This window comes from Myxocyprinus asiaticus, chromosome 28, assembly GCF_019703515.2.
Source record: "Myxocyprinus asiaticus isolate MX2 ecotype Aquarium Trade chromosome 28, UBuf_Myxa_2, whole genome shotgun sequence".
NCBI lineage: Eukaryota > Metazoa > Chordata > Actinopteri > Cypriniformes > Catostomidae > Myxocyprinus > Myxocyprinus asiaticus.
Genome location: NC_059371.1, coordinates 33,181,183 through 33,195,601, shown reverse-complemented (window position 1 = coordinate 33,195,601; position 14,419 = coordinate 33,181,183). Strand labels below are relative to the sequence as shown.

At 36.1% G+C, this 14,419-nt stretch overlaps 1 protein-coding gene across 5 annotated transcripts; it reads right to left on the bottom strand.

Moving 5' to 3' along the window:
* Positions 1–54: 54 nt before the first annotated feature.
* On the bottom strand, positions 55–10,574 carry LOC127419087 (cyclin-T1-like). Of its 5 annotated transcripts, none has more exons than XM_051660178.1 (10): positions 10,366–10,573; positions 9,342–9,423; positions 9,127–9,255; positions 6,491–6,551; positions 5,851–5,913; positions 5,710–5,776; positions 5,540–5,614; positions 4,062–4,225; positions 3,656–3,726; positions 55–2,969 (listed from the first exon to the last, which is right to left on the bottom strand). In XM_051660178.1, the coding sequence occupies exons 1-10, from the start codon at positions 10,533–10,535 to the stop codon at positions 1,746–1,748; spliced, it is 2,106 nt and encodes a 701-aa protein (XP_051516138.1). In that variant the 5' UTR covers positions 10,536–10,573; the 3' UTR covers positions 55–1,745. The 5 variants fall into 5 exon arrangements, with proteins under 5 accessions (XP_051516138.1, XP_051516139.1, XP_051516140.1 ...); XM_051660179.1 differs by having other exon boundaries at positions 5,710–5,755; XM_051660180.1 differs by lacking the exon at positions 5,540–5,614.
* Positions 10,575–14,419: the final 3,845 nt, after the last annotated feature.

Below are 14,419 nucleotides of genomic sequence, written 5' to 3'. Positions count from 1 at the left end.
TCAATCTTCAAGTGTCAAAGTTTTTATAACAAATGGATGACAGTTGTAGACATAATAGTAGATGACATATTTAATTTGACAAAAATGAGGCAGTGAAACTACAGACTGGACAAAAGTACAGTACAATGGGCCTCATTCATGAAACACAAGTAGAACAAATAAAAATATGTATATTGAAAAAAGGAAAATTGTAAACTGACAGATTCAATTGAATGTCGTACTGTTGTTTATTGTCATTCAGAAACATTAAAAAAAGTTTGACATATTTTCAATGTATTGACGACTGAGCGAACAACACCCTGTACCCCGACACAACTGTACGACATACTGAACAGACTGTACTTTAGTCCATCACAGCCTTGTTTTTGTTCATATCCAATCAAATTTGCCTTCTACTCCAACTAAAGGCCAAAGTATACTTTGTTTTTCCGCATGCCGGTACATCTTGCGCACAGTACGCGCAGACTGTCCACGCGTCTAGGCTGCACGCAGACAGTCTGCGGATCAACTGTGCTAAAAGAGTATCACAAAGCAGTCACTGTGTGTGTGCGTCAAGCAAGTCTGTATGTATACTTTGAAAGGCTGAGTGCTCGCCTGTGCGCGAGATAGAATGGCACACGGAAAAACTAAGTATACCCTAGCATTAAGCGTCATATATAAGTCAATGTCCATGACAAATATGACGAATGTCCATATATTGAAACTGCAACAATTTGGACTTAGTTATTAAAAAAAATAAATACATAAAATTGAAACAAGTATAATCTGGACATATTGTTTAGTGTAATATAAATGAGTGCGATACTCTACAACCATTTAAAACAATGACTGCATCTAACTCGGAATCTAAAATCCAAGATCCACCAGACATACTTCCTAAGTTAGGCATATTCTTGTTTTCAGAAAAATGTAAAAATAGTTCATGTGAATTTTCAGTCATTGACAGAATTAATATAAAGCAGATTTGTTACAAAACAGACCACAAATATATACCAAACAAAATTATAACATTACTTCAGTGACTATTTATATATTAGAAATGTAAATTTTAATGCAAATACGGGGATCCATTTTCAAAACATACACGACTTATCAAGTAAATACAGACTGGGAAACAGGTTACAACAGTATAAAAATAAATCCAGATATCGTCCAATGCATTCAAGCAACGACTGCTAATAACTATAGTTTCAAAAAAGGCTAATAATAAATACCATACTTGATAAAAAAAAACAAAAAACACATACATTGTTAGCAAGACAAAAACTTTTCTTTTTGCATTAGAATTTACACTTTTTTTAAAGAGGACACAAAGGTCCCTCTCGTTCAGTTATACATACCCTTTTTCCATTATGTACTGTATTTCTGTTAGACATAGCGCTGATATAAAACTGAGCAACATCAAAAATAGTATGTATATTTTTTCAATAAATAACATTTTATTATCCTTTTTTTTGCAATATTTTGTTCTATTTTACCATTATTGCCACAGATGGGTGTCCTGAACACACTCACTCGCACACACAATCACACGAAACAAAACAAACGAAAAACAACATGGGGGGGGGGGGGGTGGCTGATTTACCAAGCTGAAAATGTAGGTACACATTTTTGCCTTACATTACTCTGCTGTCAAACTGAATATCACTAAATGTTGGACGCACAAGAGGAACCCAGTATACCAAAGACGACTGATCTAATCAGCGTACAAGAATGGATGCTGTGAGCAGAAGTGGGCGTGGGGTTTATTTGGGCAGTGGCGGCAATGGGGGAGGCGGTTCTGATGGTAGAGGAGGGGGCTGGGTTCCACTGCGAGTGCTACTGCTATATCGGTACTCTCCGTACTGAGTGCGATAGTCAAACATTTGTGGTTGTGCCGGCTGCACCCCCTGCGCACTGAGCAATGAGTTCAACATGTCAAAAGTGTCCTGAAACTCATTCGACTGGCTGCCCATGTTGTGGCCATTGGTGTCAGCCTTGTCCGTCTTGGAGTGCGAATAGTTTCCCTGATGATGCGAAAGGCTCAGTGAGGGGAGGATGTCGGACGGAAGACCCAGCGAGTGGGTAGAAAGCGGGGGTAACTGAAAAGAGTTCCTGGAGGATTTGCTGACTTTTGAAGGGTGGGTACCAGCAGACGGTTCCAGCATATGCGTCCTTTTTCTTGATGACGAAGAACTCATTCGCACAGAGTCACCTGAGACCTTTTTGTTACTTCCAGAAGCACTGGCAGAACTTGAATGTTTATGAGTGGATGAGGAAGATGAGGAAGATGAAGAGCTGCTGGTGGAAGAGTGGTGGTGGTGATTGTGATGATGATGGTGGTGGTGGTTGGAGCGCTCTCGGTGCTTCTCTCGACTCTTCCCATCTTCTCCAGATCCACTTCGTCTTTCTGGAACCCGTATCCGCACCTTAATGTCCTGCTCGGACCCTCGACTGCTACCACTTGCCGATTGGCTGCCTGGAACAGGGAAGCGCATCTTCAGAGGGTTCCGCACCGACTGCTCGTCCAATGGGATCTTCAGGACAATGGGTGAGGGTTTTCCCAGGTCTGATGACCCAGAGCTGGACTGTTGCTGGTGTTTCTCCTTCTTCTGCTGGTTCATGAGGGCCTGGGTGGCAGTGGCATAACCTTGTTTCACGCTGGCCTCCATGTTCTCCAGCTTCCTCTTCTGTGCTGCTAGCTCATCAGCATGCTTTGCCCGATACTCGTTCAGAGACACCACCTTAGCAGGTGCTTGGAGCTCATTAGTGGTCTGCTGCTCCTTGACAGCAGGCTGCCAGTGTTGGGATGAAGCTGTAGCATTGCGGTCGTCTGCTGACGAAGATATCAAGGAACCGCATGGAGCGTCGGAAAGGCTCATTAGCCCAGCCAATGTGCTGTCAGATGCTGCCATAGAGATCATGCTCATAATGGCATCTGACTGATCATATTCTTGAACCTTTGATTTCTTGCCGGTTTGACCTGCAGCCTGAGTAAAAAAAAAAAAAAAAAGAGAAAATAAGGATGCAATTTTTGAAAAAACTATGCGTCATTAACCAGAAGCTAAAGCAGCTTGGCATTAAACCAGTGCAAAACCTTTTATTCTGTTGATCTGTATAAAAGTATTTGGACACTTAAGCCATGCTTAAAATGTATGGATGTCATTGCATTAAATAACAAAATATCAAACCAAGTGACATTTAAATAAAGACTTTACATTTATTCTCAAGATAGACAGCAAAAACACAATCAAGCAGAAAAAACGAAAATCCCCAAAAAGTAGTTGTTAGCTTTTAAAGCATAAAACAACATATCAAAATGAAAAATAAACATATTTAGACACTTTATGATTGTTAAACATTAGTGGAAGATGTCTATAGTTAATGTGATGAATTACACCTGTGTGAAACTGAGGGGAACTGTCTTCATACGGTAACTAAAAATGATCTTTTGGTTAAAAGTACCGTAACTGCAAATAGTGAAATGTGTAACTCCGAAAAGTGAAGTTACTTTCAGACAAGTTCTAGCAGCATTTTTTTGCAGATGACCCATGGATTGATATTTTGTTATCTAAGCAATGAAACATTTTTAAGTGTGGCTTAAGTGTTCAAATACTTTTTGGGGACACTGTATTTACATTAAACCAGACATAAGAACGCAGGCAAACTGACTTACTTTCCAGTTTCTGATGCGTTTTAAGCGGCTGGGTGTCTTCTCCAAGATCTGCAGGAACTCATGAGTGAGCTCTGTCAAATCATTATCAAAATTTTTAGGACTTGGGACAAAGGACCCATTAATTAAAAAGTTCAAGGTTCTTGTCCTGGATACAACTGAAACTTAGCATAAGATAAACACTGCACTCTAAATAGTGGTTGTTTATGAAAAATTCCAGAAAAATGCCAAAACGTTAACTGAACCAAATAAACTATGCCATTTTGAACAATGAAAAGCTAAACGTATGAAAAGCTATAACTTTACATACCACGTTTCTAGCATTAAATGTCCTCTCTATTTAGAAGACAACATTTTAAAAGTTCCAGGGGTCACTGCAAAGACAATAAAGTACAACAAATTTACATACCGTCCAACAGCTCAAGGGTCACTGTGGAATCAACATACTCCCACCAGTGCTTGCTGTCTGTGGAAACAGGAATCTCCCAGTTGGACCATTTACAGGCCAGATGAATACAAACACAAGCTACAATGGGTGGGCTATACTGCAAGCAGAACGTTGTCAAGTGGAGACTGCAACGACGAGTTCACCCACGGTCACCAAATACACACAGGAGAAACAACACAAAATATTTATGAGAAATCATAATATTAATTTAGTATTACAGTAATCTAAAAGTTAATAAAAACATTTCTGACCAAGTACTGACTATTAGGACTGGGTAAAAATATAGATTTTTCATTTGAATGATCTTGATATCGATTTTTAAATCCCAAGATTGATCTTTTACTCTATGTGGCAATCCTCTACAATGCAAGTAAATCACCTGCATATGCGACCAAATTTTGCACTATTCTACTAAACATTTCTGTGATTAGCCACTGGCTGTGTTTGAGCAGTTTAGTGGCAAAGAAGTTATTAGCATCGAGATCCTTTCACTGTGTTGAGAGTAAAAGGTTGATTTAACTTGTTCTGTGTAATGTGTGTCCAAAGACGAGATCCACACAATCCATTTATCTTTGAATAATCTTTCTTTTAATACCCTTTCAGATCTATACAGCGAGTTGTTGATTAAAAACAACAACAAAAAAAGACACATTTAATCCTAATCACACATAAATACACTAAAGAAATCATGCATGTCTTCTCTCGTTATATGTGCTCACTGGCTGATGCCGGTAGTCTTAAAGAGACAGCACAGATTTGTTCTTTATATCAATGTAAAAACTTGTAAATAGTACAAATTATGCAAGTAAACTTTAAATATGTAAAAACAATATAAATGCATCATAATATATGCACTTTCAAGACATTTATTGATAGAATAGACTGAATTTTAACATTTTAAAACAGCTAAAATGTGACCAATATGATGAATAACTAATGATAAAATATAATTTGTAAAACTAATATTTTGGAATTGTACCTAGAAGGTTAGATCACTTTATATTTAAATAAGAAAGAGAATTTCTTTCAAATGCAAGCAAAATGGACATTGTAACAGATATACACCCATATGAATCAATTTCGAATTCAAATTGGAATCGAAAGCTTAAGAATTGAATCAGGAAATCTTTATCAATACCCAGTCCTACTGACTATTTCATAGGCAATGTTTGGACTGGAATACTAGTGTATTACTTGCTGAATATTGTGCAGTATTAACTGTATACAAGCAATTATTGTTTAAAAATTGTATGTGAAACAGTACACATAGTATAAATACATTTCAAACAGCCGTGTGCTACACCTATCACATAATCTCACTGTTACACGTTAAAATCAGAGAGTGCAGTCCATTTATAATCTCAGAGATAAAAATTTATAATTTTGCATTTTAAACTGTCAGTTCAAATAATGAGCCAAGAAGGAATGTTTCATATCACAATGCAAATGGAAGGTCAAGCGATGTGCTTCGCATTTTAGGATACAGCATCTCTTGCTGTAGGTCATCAGGGTATCTTCCATGCAAACAGAAAATTTTTGCATACTGTAAAATGCAAAAATAGTATAAGTATAGTAGCATACATACTAAAAAGAATAAAAATTAACATACCTGTTGGTTGCCATGAAATATGAGGTCTGAGCCAAATCCTTACTCGCTGGAACAACAAAGGAAAGGTCTTGAGCAGAAGTGAAAAGTGCTAATCCACAAATCTAATCCACACAATTCAGGAAGCAGTTGTTGTTTTTTTACCTCGTACAAGTTGGGTACACTTGACAACATGTGTGTGTGGATGGTCAATGGTGATCTCAAATGCTGGAGGGAGCAGAGCAAAGAAGCAGAGAGAATGGGAGATAGAGACTATTAATTTTTTATTTGAACTGCAATGAAGGGCTTTGACTCTTCAGGTAAGACCCGCTACATGCGATACACATTAATGAGTGAGCGAATCACAGACGCAGATCTTCCTGTGTTTGTTTGGTGGGATACCTTTGAGCCAGGCTCCATGCAATTACCTGCAGGCAGTTTGGTTTTAGTCAAAAAAAAATTCCAAACGAAATGTCCATTAAAGGGCATCAGAAGAACATTTTTGAAAAATAAATGTCAGCCAAACTGGTGGAGAACCAACCAAAAACAAATGCACCCAAAACAAAATGCTCAAATATTTGTAAATTGTACCACTGTAAAACTGCACACAGGAAGGGTTGCATTGTCAGGTCAACATGGAAACAACAAATTGACGAAGGTTAGTTAGTAGCAATAGCTCTTTATGAAGAGCTTGTAATTGTCCAGTTGAATCCTGTGAATAAGCAGCGAATGTGAGTAAATGTGGTTATTCGATGCATCTAATAATATGGTGATTCACTGACCCATTCTCACCCTTCCAACTTACCCAGGGTCTGGAGTATAATGCTCTCAAGAATGACCAGGTCTTGGGCTTGTTGCAGGTATGTCTGAGATTGAGAGGACAGGCAGGTTACTCACATGGTCTCTTGGTCATGGACTACACGCTCACTCGCTTTCAAATTATTATGACCTTCTTTGAGCACCAAGCCAATCAGCATCTCGACATATACAGAACTATGCCCTTCAATTCAACAGTATGACAGTAAGAGGCATATCAATAGTACTAACATGACAGAAAAAGTCTGTAGATTATAAATATCCAACCTAAGAGGAAGAAAATGAATTTGCTTCTGCCGAACATGATAGTGCTTAAGTACAGACTGGATAGAAATAATATTGTTCCTCATACTAAAATGGCTATACAACCTGTTCAAAGGAAAAGCAAATTTAAGATTAATGCATTGGTACTTGTGATTTTTATAAAAACTGATATGTTTGATAAGTTGATACAAACATACATGGTCTGAAATCAGTTGAGGCATGTGTAAATAATTTTCCTTAAAGGAATATTTTGGGTTCAATTCAAGTTAAGCTCAAACAACAGCATTTGTTGCATTATGTTGATTACAATAAAAATTATTTTGACTCTCCTCACATATCACACTTACAATGGAAGTGAATGGGGCCTGTCCATAAATGCTAAAGTTTGCATTGTTTTAAAAGTATAGTTACAACAAGACATAAACACTATAAATGATAACATGAATTTAGTGTGATAAAAACACTTACTAACCTAATTTGTACAAAATTATATCCAATACTGGGATTATAGGATTTTGTTGTCATGACAACTAATTGGTAAAATTGGATATGACTTTACACAGATACGATTAGTAAGCAATTTTATCACACTATAATCATGTCGACACATACAGTACTGTGCAAAAGTTTTAGGCACTAGTGAAAAATTTTGCATAGTGAGGATGTCTTCAAAAATAATGCCATAAATAGTTTTCATTTATCACTTAATGTCATACAAATTCCAGTAAACATAAAAAAAGCTAAGTCAATATTCGGTGTGACCACCTTTGCCTTTAAAACTGCCCCAATTCTCCTAGGTGCACCTGGACACAGTTTTTCTTGGTTGTTGGCAGATAGGATGTTCCAAGCTTCTTGGAGAATTCACCACAGTTCTTCTATATATTTAGGCTGCCTCAATTGCTTCTGTCTCTTTATGTGATCCCAGACTGACTCGATGTTCAGTGGGGAGCTTTGTGGGGGCCATGACATCTGTTGTAGGGCTACATGTTCTTCTATTCTGATCATTCCTATTTACGAAAGTAATGTTTGGGAGTCTAAAATGTATATTTCCTATTGACGCACTAAAGCTGAAGATATAAATAACCACCTTAAGACAAATGTTTTTGTGAAACATCTTATGTGCCTAAGACTTTTGCACAGTACTGTATTATGTTTACGTCTTGTAGCTTTACTTTTGAAACAACTGTCATTTAGCATTTATGGACTGGCCCCTTTCACTTCAAATGCAAGTGCCTCACTGTCACCTAGATTTTTTTTTTTTTTTTCATTTAATAAAGGAGGGATGAGTTAAATTTTTTGGAAGTCAACATTATGCCACAAATGCTGTTAATTGAGTTTAAAGGGATAGTTCACCCAAAAATGAAAATTCTCTCATCATTTACTCAGTCTCATGCCATTCCAGATGTGTATGACTTTCTTCTGTAGAACACAAATGAAGATTTTTAGAAAAATATCTCAGCTCTGTTGGTCCATACAAGTTAATGGTGGCAGGAAATCTGAAGGTCCAAATATCACATAAAGGCATCAAAAAAGTAATCCATACAACTTTTTCCACTGTATTTTGCCATTGCTGTCTCTAGGCATGATCATGATTTCAAACTCGATTACACTTTCTAGTGCTTGACGCATGTGCAGAGCGCTAGATGGGACTATAGGAAGACAAGTATAATCAAGCTTGAAATCACGTTTGCCAAGGAAACTTCTGTCAAGATTTATTGTGAAAAAGGAATTACACTTTGGTCTGTTCTCACTCAAAACCAATTGGATTGCTTCAGAAAACATTGATCAAACCACTAGAGTCGTACGGATTGATTCAATATGGATATTTGGACCTTCAGAGTTCTGGCCACTATTCACTTGCATTGTATGCACCTACAGAGATTAGATATTACTCTAAAAATCTTAATTTGTGTTCTGCAGAAGAAAGAAAGTTATACATATCTGGGCTGTCATGAGGGTGAGTAAATGAGAGAATATACATTTTTGGGTGAACAATCCCTTTAACGTGTGCTGAACCCGGAATATTCCTTAAAGCCAAAAAATTAAATAAATCTTAAAAATAAAAACATAGCTATATTTACTGAAGACTTTGAAAAATGAAAATCCACCACTCGAGCACCTGAGAAAAAAAAAAAAATATATATATATATATATATATATAAATCAGTGCAGCAAAAAATTAAAATAAAAACCATTCTCTTGTCAGCTACATTTTAAAAATCAAACCAAATATGAAGTACCTGCATGATTTTAATTTGGCTCGCTCGGCGTGGAACCACTCACACTCATGGGTGTTTGTTTTCTTATTTTCAAGGTAATCGCACACCATTTACAGACTGACATTGTGAGTGCATTACTTACATCACTCCTAGTGTCCGGCGACGGGTCCTGAGGATTCAGACATGCATGGGTAACTTTAATCACATGCTCCAGCTTGCGAGGCTGTTCCTCCACCTTCGCTGCTAGAAACAGAGCTGCAGGGGCTATCACCTGAGAAATACGACAAAACAAACAGGTTATGATAGAGATCGATGCAGCCAGCTATTTCAAAGACACCTTTTGCAGAGGGCACTTACATTCCGGTGGAAGCGGGTGAAAGACTGGATCATGTAGAACCGATGCATATACACAATGGCAGTGTTTATTGTAAGTTGTGACCTGTTCATCTGAAGTTAAGGATTATAATAGTTTTGACATATTACAATCATGAAAGGACAACACCACAACTACTGACATGAACAATCACAATAAGATCAGAGATGTGAGACAGGTCAGAGGTCAATCAATATGTGTTTTTCAATGACAGTGAGTTCAATATGGTCTGGGCTCAATACAAGTTGAGCTCAATCGACAGCATTTGTTGCATAATGTCGATAACCAATAAATCTTGAACATTTGGTTACATCCTTGTATTTAAGGGTTAGAGGATATAATTCACATATAACAGATATATGCATTATTCCAGCAATAGACAAAACATCCAACTGATTCCCATCAGCACTATTTTTCAAAGATAGAAAGTGAAAGCTCTCACTCTTGCACAAGGACAAACCATATTTAAATGTCACACATTTATCTAAGATAAAGTAAGCACATATTTAACCTAAAACAAAAAGAAACAATGCAGGAAAGCTCATATTCTACTCCAAAAATTACAATATCTCCTGAGTCCAGAGTAGAACTTCTATTCAACAGGGCAAATCAAGCCATGTCTTTACTCAGAACTGTACTACCAGACATATGCAGGAATGGTCTAGACAACAGATGTACAAGTCTGGCAAGTGAACGTAAACAAATCACATAATCAACAAAATAATGGCGGGGAGATCAGTGACACCGGCAGCGCTATTGTTTAGTAGGGGAGACACCTCCAACTAGGCCTTGAGGCCTAAACTAAGCATAAAACCCACATATTTGGACACCAAACTTTTATTCAATACGCTCCACTAATTCACCATGCAAAGGCGTGTTTATTGTATACATAAGTGTTTTCAGGACATTATAATGGAGAAACTCAACACCACCCATGCCGCCCAAACCGGCTTCAGTCTCCTCTGAGCGGCTACAGAGAAACGACGCCTCACAGAAAGAGAAAGATACACGTTGAGTCGCTGTCCCATGTCCTGCAGCAGGTTCGCGGCTTGCTGTCGGTACGAGAGCTCTTTGTCGGGATCAAGTCCCGCTCGGCGAGATGGGCTGTTTTCGATTTGTTCGCGTGTGAAGTACCATTTATTGTGATTTACGGAAGGCGCAGGGAACGAAGCCGCCATTACTGAGAAGGACAATGTTTTAAAATCTCACTGCGTCACAGGAAGTGCGTCATTGACGGTTCTGGAACGCGACAGTCTGACGTGTTTTGTCTTGGAAGTTGTTTCCGGTTAGAATAAAGAAGAATGTGTTTAAAAATAAATAAATCCTTTATTGCATTTGCGGTGTATACTGAATTGAATTGATCAACTTTACTCTGGAATCATACGGCTATGGTTCAAATGAAAATTAAAATCACAGGTTAAACATTCATGCTGTTTTATATTTTTATATACATTTTAGAACACTGTAATATATGCGTTACATATAATTAATTACATCGAATTAAATTTACTCTGGAATTATAAGCAACACACTTGGGTTTTATTAGACCTGTTCGGGATAATACTTTCTCCAAATATTGTTTAAAAGTAATAATACATAAATACACAAAAAATTACATACTGAAATTCATTTACATTATATTTTTTGGAATATGCTAAATGTCATGACTAATCCTTTTTTCTTCTTCTTCTTTATTTATTTATTTATTATAAAAACAATCCACTTGCTACTCGTGTATGGTTCAAATGAAAAGTAAAACCACAGGTTAAAAATTAATTCTGTTGGACATTACATTTAACATTTTATACTGTAATATGTGTAATATATATAATTAATTGCATATAAACCCACCTGGGTTTTAAGAGAGTTTCTCCCAAATATTGTGTTGCAAAACATATAATTAAATAAATGTTAAATTTTCTAATTATAAAAGTTGTTTTTATTTGTATTATTTATTAAACAGTTATTCTTTGTATAGTTCAAATAAAAAGTGAAAAGTATGTTAATCTGTGTTGAGTATTATATTCAACATTTTATGATACTGTATATAAATAAATTACTTACTTATAATGTAATTTACTCTGGAATTATAAACAGCCAATCTTAGTTTTAAGATATATATATATATATATATATATATATATATATATATATATATATATATATATATATATATATATATATATATATATATATATATATATATATTTATTATTATTATTATTATTATTATTATTATTATTTATTTTGTGTTGCAAAACATATAATTAAATAAATATTAAATATTCTAAAAACAATAAGTACTATTTTCTGTATTTATTATTTTTTTTTAATTATTTTTTTTATTTTTATTTATTTTATTTTTTTATCCAGGACTGGCAATTCTTTGTATGGTTCAAGTTAAAGTTAAATGGTCATGATGAAATGTAACATGTTACGATGTTATCGTGTAATAATGATTACCATGTAATAATGATAACATTCTTGCAGTTTAGGGTCTGAATTTGTCATGATAATTTTGAGTGATCTAAGCTTAACCTGTCATCCTGCCGCCTGCAGAGGAATTGCACAGGACCTTTATTTTGAAATATAATGTAAGACCGTTCACCCGTAACACCGCTTTTGACATTACTTTTGTTACTTTTTTAGATTGAGCAGTTAATATACATTTGATTAAAAACTAGTATCACATTTATAAAATAAATCATGCTAAAAATATAAACTGCTGTCAGAATCAACTATTTTTTTAGAGGCACAACAGCCCTCTTCTACTGGAAAAAGTCAGGAAGGCCAAGACTTTGGGAAGGGCATTCAGATCTTCACCAGTAGCTGCTTTTCAAGTGGAAGTGGGAGAAATGCCTTTGGAAATTTGCTGGTTACAATTGAAAATGGTTTATTGGATATCAATAAAAGGACATAGTTATAGTCATCCTGTAAAGAAAGTTCTGGACAACTGTTGGGAGTATGAGTGTTCACAGTTGGCAAGTTTCGGATGGAACGCAAATAATGAGGCTCACCGAATGGGAATTTTCAATGTTGAAGTAAGCCCAACAGTGGCAATGCCAGTGTTACCTCCCTGGATGTTTTCAATGCCATCAGTTGATTTACAGTTGCTGGAAAAAAAATAAATGACAAACAAAGATAGGTTTCTAAGGATATGGTAGTGAGGCAATATATAGATCAAGAGTATTATTATTGTATACAAATCTATACTGACAGTTCAAAGGATCCAGAGTCTGGACATACAGCAGCAGCAGTAGTTATTCCTCAGTTTGACTGTAAAATAGGGAAAAGGACATCTAGTCATTTATCTGTTTACTCACCAAAAATGATAGCAATACAGTTGGCTCTTCAGTGGGTGGATGAGTTTCAGCCACTAAATGTGGTGGTCTGTTCTGACTCTCTTTCTGGCCTTACCAGCTTAATGAATGGGAAATCTAATTCTAGACAGGATATTCTTTTTGAAAACCTTCAGACATTGTTTAGAATACAACAACAATGGATAAAAACATTCTTTCTGTGGGTGCCAGCACACGTGGGAGTAGAAGGTAATGAACTAGCAGATGAAATGGCTAAACAGGCATTAGAGTATCCAAGAATAGATATTAATGCACCACTGAGTAAAGCGGAAATGAAAGGATTAATTAAAGAGACAGTTAATAGGAAGTGGCAAGAAATGTGGACCCAGGAGAGAAAGGGAAGACATCTAAATGGAATTAAAAAAGAGGTAGAAAATGAGAGAGTAGTTTGTGGCAAAAGAAGGGATGACACAGTGATTTCACGACTCCGTATTGGACACACTGCATTGAACCAGTCACTATTTAAGATAGGAAAGCATAACAATGGACTGTGCAATAAGGATTACCGGAAACTGTTGAACATGTTCTATTAGAATGCAAAAGTTATTACAAAGAAAGATCTCAGCTCAGAGAAGACGTTAAAGCCATATCCAAAGGGATAAATAGTTTAACATTACAGAACATATTGAATAACAATTCTAAAGTGGCAGAAATGCACCTAAGCTGGTTTGCCAACTGCCAATATATCCAAAGAAGAAGAAGATGACTTTGGTACTACTCAAAGCTTACAATTTTCACTGATGGTTCTAAAGATCCTGAGACAGGTCAAGCTTCAGCAGCTGTATATGTCCCACATTTTCAAGTTAAAATTGGTAAAGAGTATCTGACCAAGTAGGAGTTTATTCAAGAGAGATGGTAGCAATATTATTAGCTATCAGGTGGATGGAGGACACTCGGCCAATGAATGCGGTGACATGCTCAGATTCATTCTCTGCTTTATCAAGCCTTATTAGCGGGAGATCCTCTAGACAAGACATTTTATATGAAATTATTTTAAGTATGTATAGTGTAAAAAAGTTAGGAATTAAGATGTGTTTCCTGTGGGTTCCAGCACACATGGGAGTGGATGGAAATGAGGAGGTTGATCTTTAGCAAAGCAGGAGCTGAGATTATCACATATAGAAATGAATATCCCACTAAGTAAAGAAGAAGTTAAGGCCAAAATCAGAACAGCTATAAAAGGTAAATGGCAAGAACTTTGGAATGAGGAGGGAGTGGGAAGACATCTATTCAAAATCAAGTAGGAGGTGAAAGAGGGAATTTTGGTAGTAGAAGGGAAGACACAATCATTACCAGACTGTCGCCTTGGGCACACAGCTCTAAATTATTCCCTATATAGAATGAACAAACATGAGTCTGGGAATTGTATATTATGTGGATCAGCAGAAACGGTACTAATATACTAATAACTGCTTATGAAAATGAAAGAGTATTTCTGTTGGAAGAAATAAGAGAAATGGGGATAGGAAATCTTACTCTTAAAACATTGCTGCATAATGACTTGAATCATCATAAAATATATAATGCATTAATGAGATACTTAAGAAAGGTAGAACTGTTTAATATGATTTAGAAAAATTTAAATTTTATTTATTTATTTATTTATTTATTTTCCCATTCCATTAATGACCCAGTAGGTGGCGGGAATGCACCTATCGTTTGTTTGACAACAGCCATAAAACGCCAAAAGAAGAAGACGACTT

Excerpts from the sequence above, each read along its gene's own strand:
- LOC127419087 (XM_051660178.1), bottom strand. The coding sequence starts at position 10,535 with ATGGCGGCTTCGTTCCCTGCGCCTTCCGTAAATCACAATAAATGGTAC. Across the intron at positions 9,424-10,365 it reads ATGGGACAGCGACTCAACGT|GTCACAACTTACAATAAACA; the intron begins GTATCTTTCTCT and ends TCAGATGAACAG. Across the intron at positions 5,914-6,490 it reads CATTATACTCCAGACCCTGG|CATTTGAGATCACCATTGAC; the intron begins GTAAGTTGGAAG and ends TGCTCCCTCCAG.